This window comes from Marmota flaviventris, chromosome 6 (assembly GCF_047511675.1).
Source record: "Marmota flaviventris isolate mMarFla1 chromosome 6, mMarFla1.hap1, whole genome shotgun sequence".
In the NCBI taxonomy this organism is placed as follows: domain Eukaryota; kingdom Metazoa; phylum Chordata; class Mammalia; order Rodentia; family Sciuridae; genus Marmota; species Marmota flaviventris.
This window is the reverse complement of record NC_092503.1, coordinates 107,042,828-107,058,614: the sequence shown is the minus strand read 5'-3', so window position 1 is coordinate 107,058,614 and position 15,787 is coordinate 107,042,828. Positions and strand designations below refer to the sequence as shown.

Genomic DNA, 15,787 nt, shown 5'->3' with positions numbered 1-15,787 from the left:
CAGCCCGCTGAGCCACTGGAATTACAGGCGTGTGCCACTACAACCAGCAATATAAATATTTTTAATGTGTTTCCCTGCTAGCTCCCATTCCCCACTATGGAATGACAGAACTAGTTCCCACTCCCCACCATGGAATTACAGAAAGGGAGACAAAAAGAAATGAAGCAAATGCACATTGCAACAGTACATTTGTGTTGGTCTAGGTTCCAACTCTCTGTCCACACACCCCAACACCTTCTCCAAAAGCGGGAGGGATAGGAGTGAGAAGCAGTGGAACACACTAATTACCAGCTCATGTCCAAGACTGAATGCCTAAGTGCCTGCCCAGGCTGACCATGGTCATGTGGTGTGACTTTAGTCAAGTTACTCAACTGTTCTGTGCCTCTGTTCCTGATAGGTAAAACAGTCATGAGTCTCACATCATAAAGTTATTCTATTAACAAAATGGTAAAATAAATATAAATTCCATAGAACAGTGCCTGACATATATAAGTTTGAATTATTATTTCTCTCCCTCCTTACAAATCAATGCCTCAACAATGAAGTTCCTCTAAAGAAAGTTTCTTATAGATGTATCTTGGACAAGGAAAATTTCAAGGAAAGTTGAGTTAAAGTCAGAGAATGTCAAGAGCAGCCAGAAGCTGCTTGAACCTCTGGGGGATAGGCTCACAGACTGCAGGGAAAGGAGAAATGGAAGGGGAGTGCCTTCACCCCCTCTAGGCAAAAGTGGGAAGGTGATGTGCATGTTGCAAGAGTTTAACAAATTTCTATCATTTCCTTTCACCTCAGCCAAGACCTCCTCATTAATCTCATGGCCACTGCTCTTTCTCCTTCCATGGCCTGAAATCATTCAGTGACAATGCTTAACAAAGGTGGACACATGCCACCTCCTCCTTATTCTCACTCTATGGACCATCACAGTTCTTAGCAAGGCACTCCAGGGAGAGAAATCAGGTCAAAGGATGCTCCTAAGACATACCTTCCATCTTCCTCATCTTCCCCATGACCCACTGAAGGCCAAAAGGACTTGTGCTCCTCCAACCTAAGTCTCCAGCAACTTCACAAGCACATGACCTCTCCATTTGCTCATTCAAATAATTTGAGTAATTGTTTTCAAACCACAACAGCCTCTGGACTTAGCAGTCCTTTGACCAGAAAAGAAACAGGTAAAATATAAAAAGCACTTTCCCAGGAGTCAGAAGAGACAGCCCTTGGCTCCCTTCTATCCCTGCAAGCCACATGATCCTGAGCAAATCACCCCTCTTCCCTATGCTTCTGCTTTATCTTGTGTAAAATGTGAAGATTGGACTCAATGAGTCTCTTCTAACTCTTGTTCATTCCCTCTCTCTCCCTCTCCCACCCTCCCCACCCACCCTGTGATCTTCACTGCTTGTAAGTTTTCCAAAAATAAAATAAAAACAAACACTGTTCATGTTACTAAAGTCTAGTAAGCCCCGGTCCTAAGACAGTGCACCTTGAACTTGGTGTTCAAATACATAAAATTAAATGAAAACACCACAAAAGTGGTTTAATAATAAATCTTTGTGTAAAATTTCCTAGTCCTTCCTTGACCTTAGGATTCTTTAAAGGTGAACCTAGTTACAAATTTATCCCAAACATCCCCCGCCAACCCCATCACCGCAGAGCAGGACAGCATAATGTACACAGGAAATGTTTGCTTCGTATACATTATATTCCCCTGCTTTGGCCAAAGAACAATTAATTCAGAACCTAACAGACTGACCAATTCATTTTTTATTTTTAGGAGAACAGTTCAATATACAGATAATAATAACTCAAACAGATGTAACACAACAAAAAGAAGATCAGAGAAAGATATGTAACAAAAACAAAGTTAATCATTCTCTAACCTAATATATCACAGTATTTTTCCCTAAAGAAACTCATGGTCATCTTTGCTAAAGATATACTCTATGTACAAGTACTTGGACAAAGTCTTTCTGTTTTTTTTTTGTTTGTTTGTTTGTTTGTTTGTTTGTTTTGGTACTAGAGATTTAACCCCCACTGATTTAACTTTACCACTGAGCTATACCCCCAGCACCGCCCTGCTTTTTTTAAGACAGAGTCTCACTAAGTTGCTTAGGGCCTCAATAAATTGCTGAGATTGGCTTTGAACATGCCATCCTCCTGTCTCAGCTTCCTGAGCTACTGGGATCACAGGTATGTACCACTGTGCCCAGCTGACACCATCTTTCTGGAAGCAAAGTAAATTATTTCTGTAATTCCAGCTTTCTACTCTTATATGAGTGACAGTTTTCTCCATCCTCAAGCATCACTTTTAGATTACCTTGTAAGCACAAAGTCCCAATGAGTTAGTTACAAAGACGCACTAATCTGAAGAAAACACGTAATTTAGGAAGCCCTTTTCTAGGGAGACTTATATTGACCCTAATGAGCCATGAAAAGAATATATTGAAGTGAAGATGGCTTCAATATATCCCAAGTCTAAACCTACTTAATTAGTAAGTAATACATAGCAGGACTTGGGAGGGAGTGACTGCCAGGACATGTGCCCACTGCCAGCTGGACCACATGAGACCAAGGTGTCCCTCTGCACAAAAAAAAAAACAGAATGAAATCCTCAGAGAGGGCATCACAATTCCTTTGTAATCCAGGTGCATGTTGGATAATTATGATTTTTAGTGACACACTTGTAGAGGCTTAAAGACTCAAAACATTTGTTCTGTAATAACTGTTCAATCTCTAACAGAACAAATGTGTGTCATGTTCTCCCTAAAAGCACACAGTTGTTGAACATTCTCTTGGTCTTCCCCAACCATGTGTCCCAATTTGAGTAGACATTTTTACTATCCTGCTGTCACTTTCTGATAAGCTAGAGAAAACTTCTTTTACCTTACTATGAGCACACGGTCCTTCTTTGGCACCAACTTGGAATTAAGCCTGGCCTCTTCCTTCTGACTAGCAGCATGCTGCTCTCCATGCTACAACCCATTGCAAAATCCATCAAGCCAGCATTTACCCTGACAGATAACAGTATGCCAACAGGCACACTAAATGAAAGCAAAAATAAACTGTCACATTGACCACCCTCCTGCAATGGGTTCAAGTCTCCTCATTTAAGAATGCTGACCTCCAAAGACAGAGCATGCCTTGGCCAGAATCACCCAGCCTTTTCATAGCAAGACAGATCTGGACCTCAGCTCTCTCAGCCAAATGTGATTTTTGCTGCCCACAGCTGTTCCTCAGTACTGCAAACCAACCTCTAAGAAATGAGCCCATGCCTTTGCTAAACATTCACATATTTTTTAAAGAACTGCATTGCAGATGTCCTTTTTCTGTGTATACATCCTGCATTCCTCCCTTCCTCCCAGGTCTCAAGCAGCACTATGTGAGTATGGAGTTAAAATATTCCATATGACTCAATTAGTCCTCTCCATTTCTTTTTGAAGAGGACAGGGGTGGAGCTGGGCTCCAAGGCTTTATGCATTTGTCCACTACTCCTCTTGGTCCTGCTCTCCATTCAAAGAACATCAGTTCTCTGAGCAAGTAGATATAAAAATAGTAGGCAAAATTGGAACCCAAGCCACCCTGCCCCCCCACAACGCACACAGTTTGGCAAAGAAACCAGGTGGCAGTAGGTCCATGAAAGGCACACTGTGGGGTGGACTTACATATAAGATTCTGGATAAAAGCTGGCATTTATCAGGAGGAGAAGGATGGATTTTAGAACAGTGTTTAAGATAACAGGCATGTCCTCCTAATTGTCACATATCAGAACCACTCTGATAGTTCTGCTTTGTTACTCGTCTTGACAGCAGACTGGGAAAACAGTCACCATGAAAGGTAAAGATGAGCACTGACTGCTGGAAAGGCTCCAAGAAGAATCAGACTGATTTTCAGAGCTGTGCAAGCCACCAGAAGGTGAGGGAGTAGAAACTGCTAAGAGACCAGGGATCTATGGTGTACATCCCCTGCTGGCAACTATGGCCTGCAGGATAAGCCACCTGCTCTTGCAAATCAAGTTTTGCTGGAGCACAGCCCCGCCCATCATTTGCATGCTGTCTCTGGCTCTTTTCAGGCTATAAAAACAGTGCTGAATAGTTTCAACACAAACTGTATAAATCTCAAAGCCTAAAATATCTCTTAGCTTGCTGATCCCTGCTGAAGGTAGGTTACAGAAGATATTACAGTGGAGAAGATAGACTCATTTCTAAGGGTAAGAATGGAGTCTCTTGGGTTATCTAAGAGGTTCTCTGTCCACTTGAGAGGGTACAACAGCAAACTCATTAAGTTAAAACTCATATCTGGCATGCAGGAAAAACCACATTTCTAATAAGCCCTTATAAGTTAGCAGCATTGACCCCAAGAACAGCTGCTTGTATTTTAAAGTTTGCCTTCCTTGTGGTCATTATTTCTATGAATCAGAAAATAGACCCAGAGAGGATGAAGATAAAGATGACATGAGCAAAGGACACTGATGTACCTTCTGCGTCATCTCCATCATCCTGACCTCACCCTTACCACTGCCAGCACCTACAGACCGCTGACCACGTGGCCAGCAATGTGCTAAGCACGGAGCACACATATCCTGACTTAATCCTCACCACAGCCTGTGTACTTGCGCTGTCTCCACGTGATACATGAGGAAAGTGAATGCAGAACAGCGAAATCACTTGCCCTGGGCCACACAGCCAGGGGTGGAGTGGAACTAGAGTCTTTGCTCGTATCTGCATGTTGTAATGCCTTTTTCTAACTTTCTAATCTTATAAACAGAAGTCCATAGAATAAAAGGTCCAAATGAAAAGTACATAACTAAGAAATGGCAAATCAGAATTTTAGAGCCCAGAATTTCTAGTCTATGATGCTGCTTTCTTCCTCCAAATCCTTATCTCCACTCTTTGTCTCTTTCCTACCTCAGATCCAGCCGCAGGACTCCCACAAGTCTTCTCAGCTTAAGGTCACTCACATAGCTCCATTTCCCTCTATAACAGTTGAACACAAGCATTTGAACAGGTACAAAGTGCCTTGGCCTTTGCAACACCCCGCTCTCCAGTATCTGTGAGTCAGTGTTCACTGTGACAGAGGTAAATCAGATGGGGAATATCAGCAATCTTTTCCTAGTTTGTTTTTGCGTAGGTTAAAGTGCTGGTAGCATGGGAAACTTCCTTTAGCTCTGAAAAATAATTCTTTTGGGCATCTAAGGCAAATTAGTATAAAGAACCTTAATATCTTTGCTTAAATCCCTAACACAGACATCATTATAAGTCAACAGAAGAAAAAAAAATCAATGGTTCAAAGGCTTCAAAACAATCCAATCTTGAAAAGAATAAGTATCTTAATTAGATAATGGGTGCCCCAGACCAATGCCAGCCCACAGAACTTCTACAATGATAAAACACTCTGTGGCTGTCCCATTCAGTAGGGTAACTACTAGCCATGTGTGCCTACTGGGCCCTTAAGATGTGGCTGGTACAACGGAGGAGCTGAGTTTTCCATTTAGTGTTAAATTAAATAGCTCATGTGGCTAGTGGCCACCTTAGGAGCCAGCTCAGAACTAGATCACCCTTCCTTGAGCCCTGAGCTAAAGACCAAGCACAGGAGACACAGAGTATGGACCCAATGTCTGCTATCTAAGAATTTATAAGTTTTGTGATTGAGAAAATCTACATAGTCACAAACAGAGTGGCAAATGGTAAAAGCTAAAGGAATTAAGAAATAGCATCTTGGAATCTAGTTCTCCAGAATGAGACCCCCGTCCTTTTGCTGCTACAGTGCAAGAGCCTGCTTGAGACCGTGCCCCAGTTGCTCTCACAATCCCTGCTCCTGTCCACTTACAGGAGATGTCATCTCCATCTGTCATGTGCCTTAAGTAACTACCCAGGTGGATCACTGTTCCCCATCAAAGCTTACTAGCTCCTTCAGGCATAGCAATGAAGAACGGGCTCATCAGGAACGAAACACAGTGGAAACTACATAAATCCAATTCCTTCATTTCTCACCCTTTTCTTCTCATTTTTCTTCACAGCCTAAAGTCTGAAAGAAAATGGAAACATGATGGAAAACAGGAACAGCTGATACTTTGCTCCCTTTAACCGCTTTCCAGAGCTTCCTCCGTAAGTCCTGCCAGGGCACTTTTCATTCTTCACCTGGTTTTCAAACTCCCCCTCATATTGAGGGGAACAGCTAGGAAACAGCTTTCTGAGAACCCAATGTCATACTTATAGCAAATAAAGATGCAAGGTGGCAGGAAAAAAGATGTGGGGAAGGGAAAGAGGAGAGATTGACAGGAAGGAGAGGTAAATCTTATGGCACAAATCAGAATGAACAATGAGGAGACAGCAGTTGGCCCCTGTTCTCAGTCACCCCATTCTCAACCAGGACTGGACTACAGTTTCACTTCTCTAGTGATGAGGAAGTGAACAAAGTGACTGTTTTAAGATCATTTGAGACTTTGTCAGGGCAATGCACAGCCAGTTGTGAGGAAATTAAGTTTTATTCTTTGCTTTTATTTATTTTTTTTTTTTTGTGGCAAAATAGCTCAAATGAAAAAATTGTTTTCCATGTAACCTTCCAATTAATGGGAGCCTATATTAATCTTAATTTTAAATTAAACAGAACATTTGGATCACCTCCCATACTTACCCATTATGTTGGAGTCATACTACAAAAAGGAATTCATTCCCCTCCCCTCCCAAAAATGACAAGAGTTGACAATTTGAGCAGTAACAATCAACTTAGATATTGATGACACTGAGACCCGGTAATAAACTCACAAGTAGATTTTGGTATATAAAAATTCTGAAGGGACTTGCAATTCTTGTTGCTGAAATAGATTTATTGTAAGAAACCATAGTCCATTCCCAACCTACCCAAACAAAATCACTCTGGCTTCAGAAAGGATCTTTGCTTAAATCCCTAACACCAACATCATTTTATAAGTCAACAGAAGAAAAAAAAAAATCAATGGTTCAATGACTTCAAATACCACAGGACCTCATTCTTCCATCCTCCTGGCCATATAAGGCCTCATCTTATATTTCCAACACTTGGACCCCATGAAAGTAGTATTGCAGTTTTGTGGACTTCAACTTTTTAAAAGTCCATGGCAGACAGAGAGGGCTGAGTAGAGCTGAGTAATAATAGAAGTCCTTGTTGGAGAGATGGTGGGCATCCATGGCCTTGCTGCTGAGCACTGGGGGTCTACTTGGCAATCAGGAGCACTTGATTGTCCTGTTTTGTTTTGTTTCAAACTGGGCGTTTTTCTATTTATTTATTTATTTATTTTATGTGGTGCTGAGCATCAAACCCAGTGCCTCACACACACACACACTCAGTGGTAAGCAAGGCTCTACCACTGAGCTATGACTGCAGCCCTCTGATTGTCCTATTTAACATGCACAGGGTAAGTGAGGTCTCACAGAACCTCTCATAGAAAGCAACCAGGGTTCCGAAATTTTATCTCCACCCTCATCCTCATGAACAATTCAGTGTGAATGGACAAGAACCAGGAAGAGATATTATTATTCAGGATAATCTTCTGGCCAGAACACAGAGCAATCGGATCAACAAGGCCTTGTTTCTAGAGGACTCTGAGCACCAGGAATGGCTTGTACCAAACAGAAACTCTCTTTGTAATAGGATTTTACCTGGTTGTACCTTTGAGACTAGCAATTTAGAAAGAAAAGACCTTCCTTAGAAAAACACCTTAAACATAAACACCCCAACACAAAAACCCAGGGGGAGAGGCAAAGCTGTGGAAAAACAGTCACACCTGAATGCGACTACTGTGATTAAGTTTGAAAGGCATATTGCTGAACTGCTGCTTTCACGGAGGGTATCACTGGATTTATTTTGACTTGGCATTTCCATTCTTTTTACAATAGGATATTGTTTTAAGGGCACAGGCATGATAGTTATATAGCATTATAGTTTATACAGTGGCCATAAGAATGTCCACTGTCACCCTATTAAATTGCTTTCTGCTGCTGGCCCAGCTTTTACTTCTACAACTTTCTGTGTTCTCAAGCATGTTGAAAACTATACTGCAAAATAAAGTTTCACAAATGCAGTTCCTGTAACCAAATCTATAAATGCAACAACCAAAGGAAGGGATTTGCCTCTTTAATAAAATGAATAAGGAGAGGACAATTCTAAATATTTACATAATCTAACAGGATGTTCACATTTGCTTTTGCTAATGAGGTAAATCAGGAACAGAACAAATATTCTGACTGGCAACTTACAGGACAATTTCATGCAATATCTAATCCTAGATTGGATCCAATACCCAAGGAAAAAAGTGTTCTTTCTATCAAGGGCCTTAGCAGGTCAACATATGACACTGAAATGTGGATGGCAAAATATTGGACCCATGTTAAATTATTGAAGTTAAAAACTGTATTGTGCTTTTTCAAGAGAATATGCTTATTTTTATGATAGACCCTGAAGTACTCAGGGGTAAAGGGCCATGAAGTGATTCAGAAAATTATATGTGTGTGTGTGTGTATACACACACACATATATGTATGTATATACTCCCTATGTTATATATCATTATATTAAATAATTAATTATTCTATAATATATATTTTATTATATAAAAATCTACATTTTTCTACATATTTTTTAATTTATTTTTAGCTGTTGATGGACCTTTATTTTATTAATTTATTTATATGTGGTGCTGAGAATAGAACCCAATGCCTCACATATGCTAGGCAAGTGTTCTACCACTGAGCCACAACCCAAGCCCTACATATGGTTTTCTAGAGAGAAAGCAACTAAAAACAGAGCAAAGTGTAAAATGTAAAAAAAAAAAAAAAAAAGACAATATGGGCAGAGGTATACAGGTATTCTTTTTACTAGTCTTACAACTTTCCATAAGGTTGCAATTAGAGAAGAACTGAAGCTTTCTTCAGCTAGCACAGAGTTATTATTCAAGTCTGCATAGGCCCTATCCCAGGTAGGACACTGGCCTCAGTCTGATTTCCACTTGGCTTTAGATCATTCACACCAGTCAGCAAGGGAGGCAAAAAGAGTTGTGTGTGTGGATGGATTTTTTTTAACTTTCTCTAACTTTTTTATTATAAAAGCAGCATGTGCTCATTATAGAAAATGTAAGGAAAGTACAGAAAACTAATAAAGAAGAAAAATCCACCATATAAATCCACAATGCTAGAAAAAAAAAATTGTCATTTTGGCATGTTTCCTTTCAATCTTTAAAGTTTTAAGAGAACTGGTATTATGTTATATAAAGAATGTAGCCTGGTGGGGTTTTTTTCTCTCTTAACTTAATATAACATTTTCCTACAACATACGTAAAAACAAAAGCTTCATTAAATCTTCAATTTCAACACAATATTCTATTATTTAGATAGTCCATAATTTCCTTAGTATTTGCCTAAAATTGGTCCTTTGGTTATTTCCAATGTTTATTATACATAATATTGAGTTAAAGATTAAAATTTTTGTACTGGCACTGACGGGGAAGAGGGGAAGTATTTACCTTTATGATAGTTTCACTAATATAGAATTGCTGGGTCAAATGGCATAAGCATTTTTAAGATGAAGTAGAAAAGGCCAAATCACTTTTTAGATATCTAGGGACACATCTTTATTCTTTTAGGGGAAAAGTAACACCTGAATGGGATTACCAAAACTGGACTAGAATTTCCTTTAGGATTTAAAGAAAGGGAAGTTGCCACAGTCCCGCTGGGCAAATAACCGGGAGGTGACAAGCAACTTGAAGGTTCAAGCAGGAACTACTTTATTACGGAGCAGCAGGGGTATATATACCTAACGGATTACACACAGCTTGACTCAATTAACATCATCTAGATACAGCAGTCAGCCAATAAGGAATCCCCACCATCTTAATGGCTCGCTGGCGTTGCTTCACAAACCACTCCTCCTGGCAAACTGCCAGGCGCCATCTTGACTTGATTTGCATCCCCAATAGGAAGTTATAGCCATAGTCAGAAAACTGCAATCTTCAGGTTCAATTTGGCTCTGGGACAAGTTCTATGAGCTGCATTTTGCCCTCCAAAGAGGAAAGACTAAAATGTTCCAGCCTATATCTACACACATCAACTACTAGACAAGGGATATAGAGCCCAACCCAGTGTGAGCATCTGTCATCCAAGAGCCCATCCTATCTTTCTGATGAAAATGGGGTCCTAAAATTTAAGTGTGTGTGTTGGTGGGGGGGGGGGGTTGCACATGAGGAAAGCAATTGGAATTGAAAAGTAAGATTCAGATTCAAACCTTACAAGTTGGGTTTTGTTTCTTTTTTCTTTTTTCTTTTTCTTTTTTTTTTTTTTTTTTAGCAGCACAATGACATCAGAAGAGGAAAGGCTCCAAAAGTCAGGAGATGTGCCATCTCGTCCCATCTGTCCTGAACAAACAACTAGCCTGTTGTTTTGAGTCAAATCTCCCTGGACTACATTTCCTTCTTTATTAAATGACAAGTCAAACAAGGTCCCGAAGAGTTACTCTCAGCTCTCAACTGATTCTACAACATTCTCCTGTTTTAAAGGTGCTGGAGGAAATGGCAGAGAAGTTATTCTCTCTGAATGCTTTTTTTTCTGGTGAGATGGTTAGAATCATCTGCCATAACACGACTAGATCAAGTAACACTTGGTGTACCAAAGGAGGTTCCGCAAACTTTGCATTTCCCATTCCTATAAAAAAATGACCTGAGGGAAAGACAGGGAGATCTGTAAGAAAGGAGAAAAAAGAAGGCTCACCATGGCCATTGCAGTAGTAGATCCACTTCTCTCGGTTCTGAGTTGGAGTCATGGATTTCTTCAGCGCTGCCTTTTCCACAATGGCGCTGGGATCCTGCCTGGGCCCCTTTTTCAGAGTCCTGGAGCTTTTCCGGATACTGCATACTACTATCACCACAAGCACCAGCAGCAGGAAAAGCACAATCATCCAGGGCAAGTGCTCATTGATGTCGAAATGCTTGTGCAGGTTCTGTCTGGGATGGCCCCTCTTGGGGCCCTTGATGGGTGTGCTGGACTTCTCGCCCCCGGTGGCCTCCATAGATGGCAGCAGCTTGAGGATGTGTCGGTGGTGGGGGCCTTGCTGGTGGCTGACTATCTGGAGGCTTGGGAGGGTCTTGTTCACGCCTTCCTCCCCACTGGCTGAGCTTGTGTTGTCAGGGACTGTCCCTTCTTGGATGCTACTCAGTACCTTTGGTCTAACAGAGGCAGAAGAGTTGGATTCTGTTGAGGTCATGCCTAGAAAAAAAGAGTAAGGAGCAGGGAAGAGCTTTTCCATATTTGGGGATCTATATATTCCCTCCTCTCCCTGGCCAGATAATCAAAGAGAAGAACTTTGAAGCTTAAGAATAAATTATGTTGCACATTTTCATAAAGGCCTTTTATGAAAAGCACCTTTATTTAGAAGGTAAAATCTGAATAGCTAAACTCACTTCTTGCACAAAAAGCAAGAGCACACTCAGGGATCCACTCCATCTGAGTGTCACATCTTGAGTGGAGAGATGTGTGTTCAATGCTCCAGTCAATTCTAAATTGTTTTGATTATTCAGAAAACTAGTTCAAATTTAATTCCTTTGTTAATTCTCCTCCTTTCTTTAGACTCTTTCATGATGCAATGATGAGCATATTACTAAGATAAAGAACAGAGATCAAATACAAATCCAAGTCTGATTAAGTGGAAAGTTTGGTAGAACAGGTCAGTGAATAAAATAGAGCAGAACTTTTGTAGCACCTGTTATCAATAGATTAAACAAGATTGGGGCTGACATGAGTAGACTTCCTTCAGAGAAGCTTCCACAAGTAGTTTCATTAAGGAGTGTAAAAAATGGGAATTTGAAGCCCCACGGACAAAACTTGGCCTTGTGCCATTCCCTGAAAAGGCCATTCAAACTCTTTGTGTCTGTTTCTTTATTCCAAAATGGCAGATGTAAAAAAGTTCTCCCTATAGTGTTATGGTAGAGGTCAAATATCTTTACACAAGGGAGTTTGCTGGGGAGCACAGCTCAAGTTGGTTATTATCTCATAAAAATTAAATTCCATCAAAAGGATTAAAAATAAAGGCTAACTCCATATTCTGCCAGAGGTTCAAATGGAATCTCAGGAAGACTTGGATATTTGATGAGGGGCACAAAGTTAAGATCATTGAAAAAAAAACACTTTAAGTTATTCTTTTCCTGATGTGAATGCTAGTCATCTTCAATCTGTTCTATATTTGCTTGTCTTCTGAAGCTTCTAACTTTCCTTTACATTCTTTGCCCTACCTTAGATTCATTGGTTCCTTCCAGATGTAATGGCAATTTCTCCCTTTCTCTCTCTCTTTCCTTCCAGTGGTGTCCACCCAGGGTTATTCCATGTTAGAAAACAATCCAGAAGGAACCTTAAACACTTAAATCACTCACTTAGCAAGTTTGAAACTGAGACCTGAAGAGGTTAAGTGACTTACATGAGGTCATATGCTGTCCTTATTTCTCTAGGTTCTTATTTTTCTAGCTTGATGTGACCTAGTTTTTAGATATTTGATCTCTCCTAATAGAAAACTCCTAAGTTTAAATGTTTCTAACAACTCGAAAGAAGCCAGATTTAATTAGCCACAAAATGAAGGGCTCTTCTCCAAGGGATGACTTTGGAATACACAAAATGGAGAACACATCCTTGATACAAGCCCCCTCATGGTACCTCCAGTGGGCTCAAAGTTTTCCTCAGAGAAATAATCCATGAGGTTAAATTACCTTTGGGAACATAAGTGGAGGAAGGGACTTCATGGGATTCCATGTGCTCAGGGCGTGAAAAGATGGCTGTGCCAGGGGAAGGCGGGGCCGTGCTGGAGGCCAGGTGTGTGCCACAGACGTTGTCTGTCTCCTTGGTCCCCGGCTTGATCACCACCAGGTTCTGACTCAGACAGTCTGTGTATGTTCTGCATTTCATCACACTAGAAGGCACATCAGAGAAGGTACCCCGAGGGCACTGCTTACACCGCACGTCCTCGTTCTCTGTCCCTTTCTTCCGCACACCCCAGCCCACAGGACACACTGTATGGGGTGCGCAGGTACCATTAAACTGGAACGTGCCAGGTGGGCAAGTGCATTCTCGGTCAGTCAAGGCAGCACAAGGTAATGTCTCAACCATTGGCCGTGGGCATGGCTGACTACAGTCATGGCATCTCTCTATGCCATTTTCATGCCTGGTAAAGGTCCCTGGAGGGCAACTGCTGCAAACTCGCAGGCTTGTGTTGGTACAATGCTCGGAAACATAGGTTCCTGCTGGACACTTGTCACAGGTTAGCACCTGGCCAGTTGCACGGTCAACATGGCGGTATGTGCCAGTGAGACTTGGGACCTTAAGTTCTGGCTGAGCCGAGGTGGTGCTAAGGAATCCAAGCTGAAAGAAATAAAAGGGGAAGGGAAAGGAACAAAAACCAAGAAGGTGTTAAATAGGAAAAGGGGAGATGAAAGGACCAGCAATCCCAACACCACCACCATCCTTCTTGTTAAAGGTCTGACCGATGCCACATCCACTTGACGCAATAACCTCAAGATGGTAGGAAGAGGGAAACGAAGACTTGAACCACACATTAGTGCCTGATTTACTGGCTGTGAGGCTTTGGTTCAGCTGACCTTTGCCTCAGCTTCCCATTTCCATCTGTAAAATGAAGCTGACAATACTTCTCAAATTGATTATAAAAATCAACTGAGCCGGGCGCAGTTGCACACGATTGTTATCCCATCAGATCGGGAGACTGAGGCAGGGGGATCATGAGTTCAAAGCCAGTCTCAGCAATGGTGAGGCACTAAGCAACTCAGTGAGACCCTGTCTCTAAATAAAATACAAAATAGAGCTGGGGATGTGGCTCAGTGGTTGAGTGTCCCTGAATTCAATCCCTGATACCCGCTCCCCCAGCAAAATATCAATTAAGAATATGAATATGAAAGCACTCTGTGGATAGTATTTTAAAATGGTAAATATGGGCTAGGGATGCAGCTCAGTACCATAAACTAATAATGATAATAATAATGATGATGGTGGTCCTATATAGAAGTAAAAAATCCTAAATGTAAGAAGAAAATAAGTGAATAGTTGTCTTCCTTTCCCTGACCCAAATGTTAAGCTGTCATTTCTCAATATCAAAACAAAGCAACTGAGAACCAAGATGGCATGTATTCAAGCTACCACTTTCCTAGCACCATATTGCATGGTCAGGGTTAACCTGTAGACCTGGCATGATTTTTTTTTTCAAAGCCTTCTTCTAAATGAAGTTAAACTTCCTCTTTTTTCAAAACAGAGGCAGGCCCTTGGCATTCCTGGTAATGTGCTTTAAATAACAGAGTTGATGCTTTTATATTCACACCCTGTTTATACAGCCTCTGAAGCCTGCAGCTGCTAGGTCATGGGCCTGCAGCCACGAAGACCCGGCAAGAGGGACTCAATAGACATTTCTATTTCTTTCATAGAACAGAAACTTCACTCAGCAAAAAGGATTTTAGGCTAGCTTCAAGATGAAAACTCTAGGGGAAAGCAAATTATTTTTGTGGTACTAAATCCCAAGGTCCTTTGAGAAGTGGAGGAGTAAGAATAGAAAGCTTTTCTGCAGTAATGAAGATTGAGAGGTTTCAGCAGTTCTCACTGTCCTCTACGAAATGGAGAAAGTTGGTAAGAAAACAATAGCTGCCTCAAACTACCAACTACCTGCCCAGGCAAATTCACGCTAAATTTACCACTGTACCAGTAACTAAGAGAATAAACCTAGATTTTTTTTCAAAGTGATTAGAGTTCCTGTCTTAGCTTCTTGACACTTCATCCAAGGTTCAGTTCCTCCCCTGCCCCAGAATTTAACCATCTGAACCAAAATTATTTCCCTTAAATTTTTCTTATCCCAAACAAACCTCCAGTTAAGTGACAACAAACACTTTTTGGCTTATAATATTCAGGTTTTTCTTTAATCTGAGACCAAAAGAAAAAAAAAAAAAGTTTCACTTCATCTTCTTAAGTTTAATTTGATAATAAATTCTGTGATGCCTTCCCTTTTTTCACTCCTGGCTTTACCTTTCCTTTTCTCACCTCTTCTACTTAGAAAATCAGCTCCAGCCACCCTCTTCTGAGCACAGCAGATGCACTAGGTAGAGGGAATTGTCCTGTGGAGGCCAAGTTAATTTGGCAGGTATACCAAGAACAACATTAGTTCCAATCACCCCAAAACTGAAGATGAGGTCAAAGAGGTTTCCAGGGCCTCTGCTGCATGCTACTTGGAGCTCTTTATTATGTAACATCAACATGCAAAAGCAGTTTTATATAGCCACAGCATCCTGGGAAGTTTGAAAGATTTATAAGGTAACCGAAATGAAAGCAGGCAACAGAATCTGAATCCTGGCCTGGGAGTGGTGGTCAGGGATGAACACCCTGATGTGCAGTGTGACCTAAGTCTGCCCCCCTTCCTCTGTGGAAGGCTGGGCAGTCAGTCACACAAACACACCAGGAGGGTGGCTTTGCAGATCAAGCACAGGTCATAAAATGGCACTGTCTATGAGTATGCATGGGGTTGGGGGTAGACATCTGATATGGTTTAGATATAAGGTATCCCCCTAAAGTTCATATGAGACAATGCAAGAAAGTTTAGAAGTGAAATGATCTGGTTATGAGAGTTTTAACCTAATCAGTGCATTAATCCCAATAGAAATTACTGGGTGGTAACATAGGCAGGTAGGGTATAGCGGGAAGAGGTGGATCATTGGGGGGCCTGCCTTTGGATATGTATATATTTAGTTCCTGGCAAGTACAAGTATAATGTTCATATTCTCTCTCTCTCTCTC

At 41.1% G+C, this 15,787-nt stretch overlaps 1 protein-coding gene across 1 annotated transcript in view; it reads right to left on the bottom strand.

Moving 5' to 3' along the window:
* The window catches only part of Tnfrsf21 (TNF receptor superfamily member 21), a 69,261-nt gene that overhangs the window by 34,930 nt on the left and 18,544 nt on the right, over positions 1–15,787 (bottom strand). Inside the window, exons 2-3 of the mRNA XM_027938277.2 lie at positions 12,713–13,361; positions 10,728–11,222 (exon numbers count right to left, since the gene is read on the bottom strand). Of these exons, the coding sequence (XP_027794078.2) occupies positions 10,728–11,222; positions 12,713–13,361 (1,144 nt within the window). The remainder of the gene's footprint in view (positions 1–10,727; positions 11,223–12,712; positions 13,362–15,787) is intronic.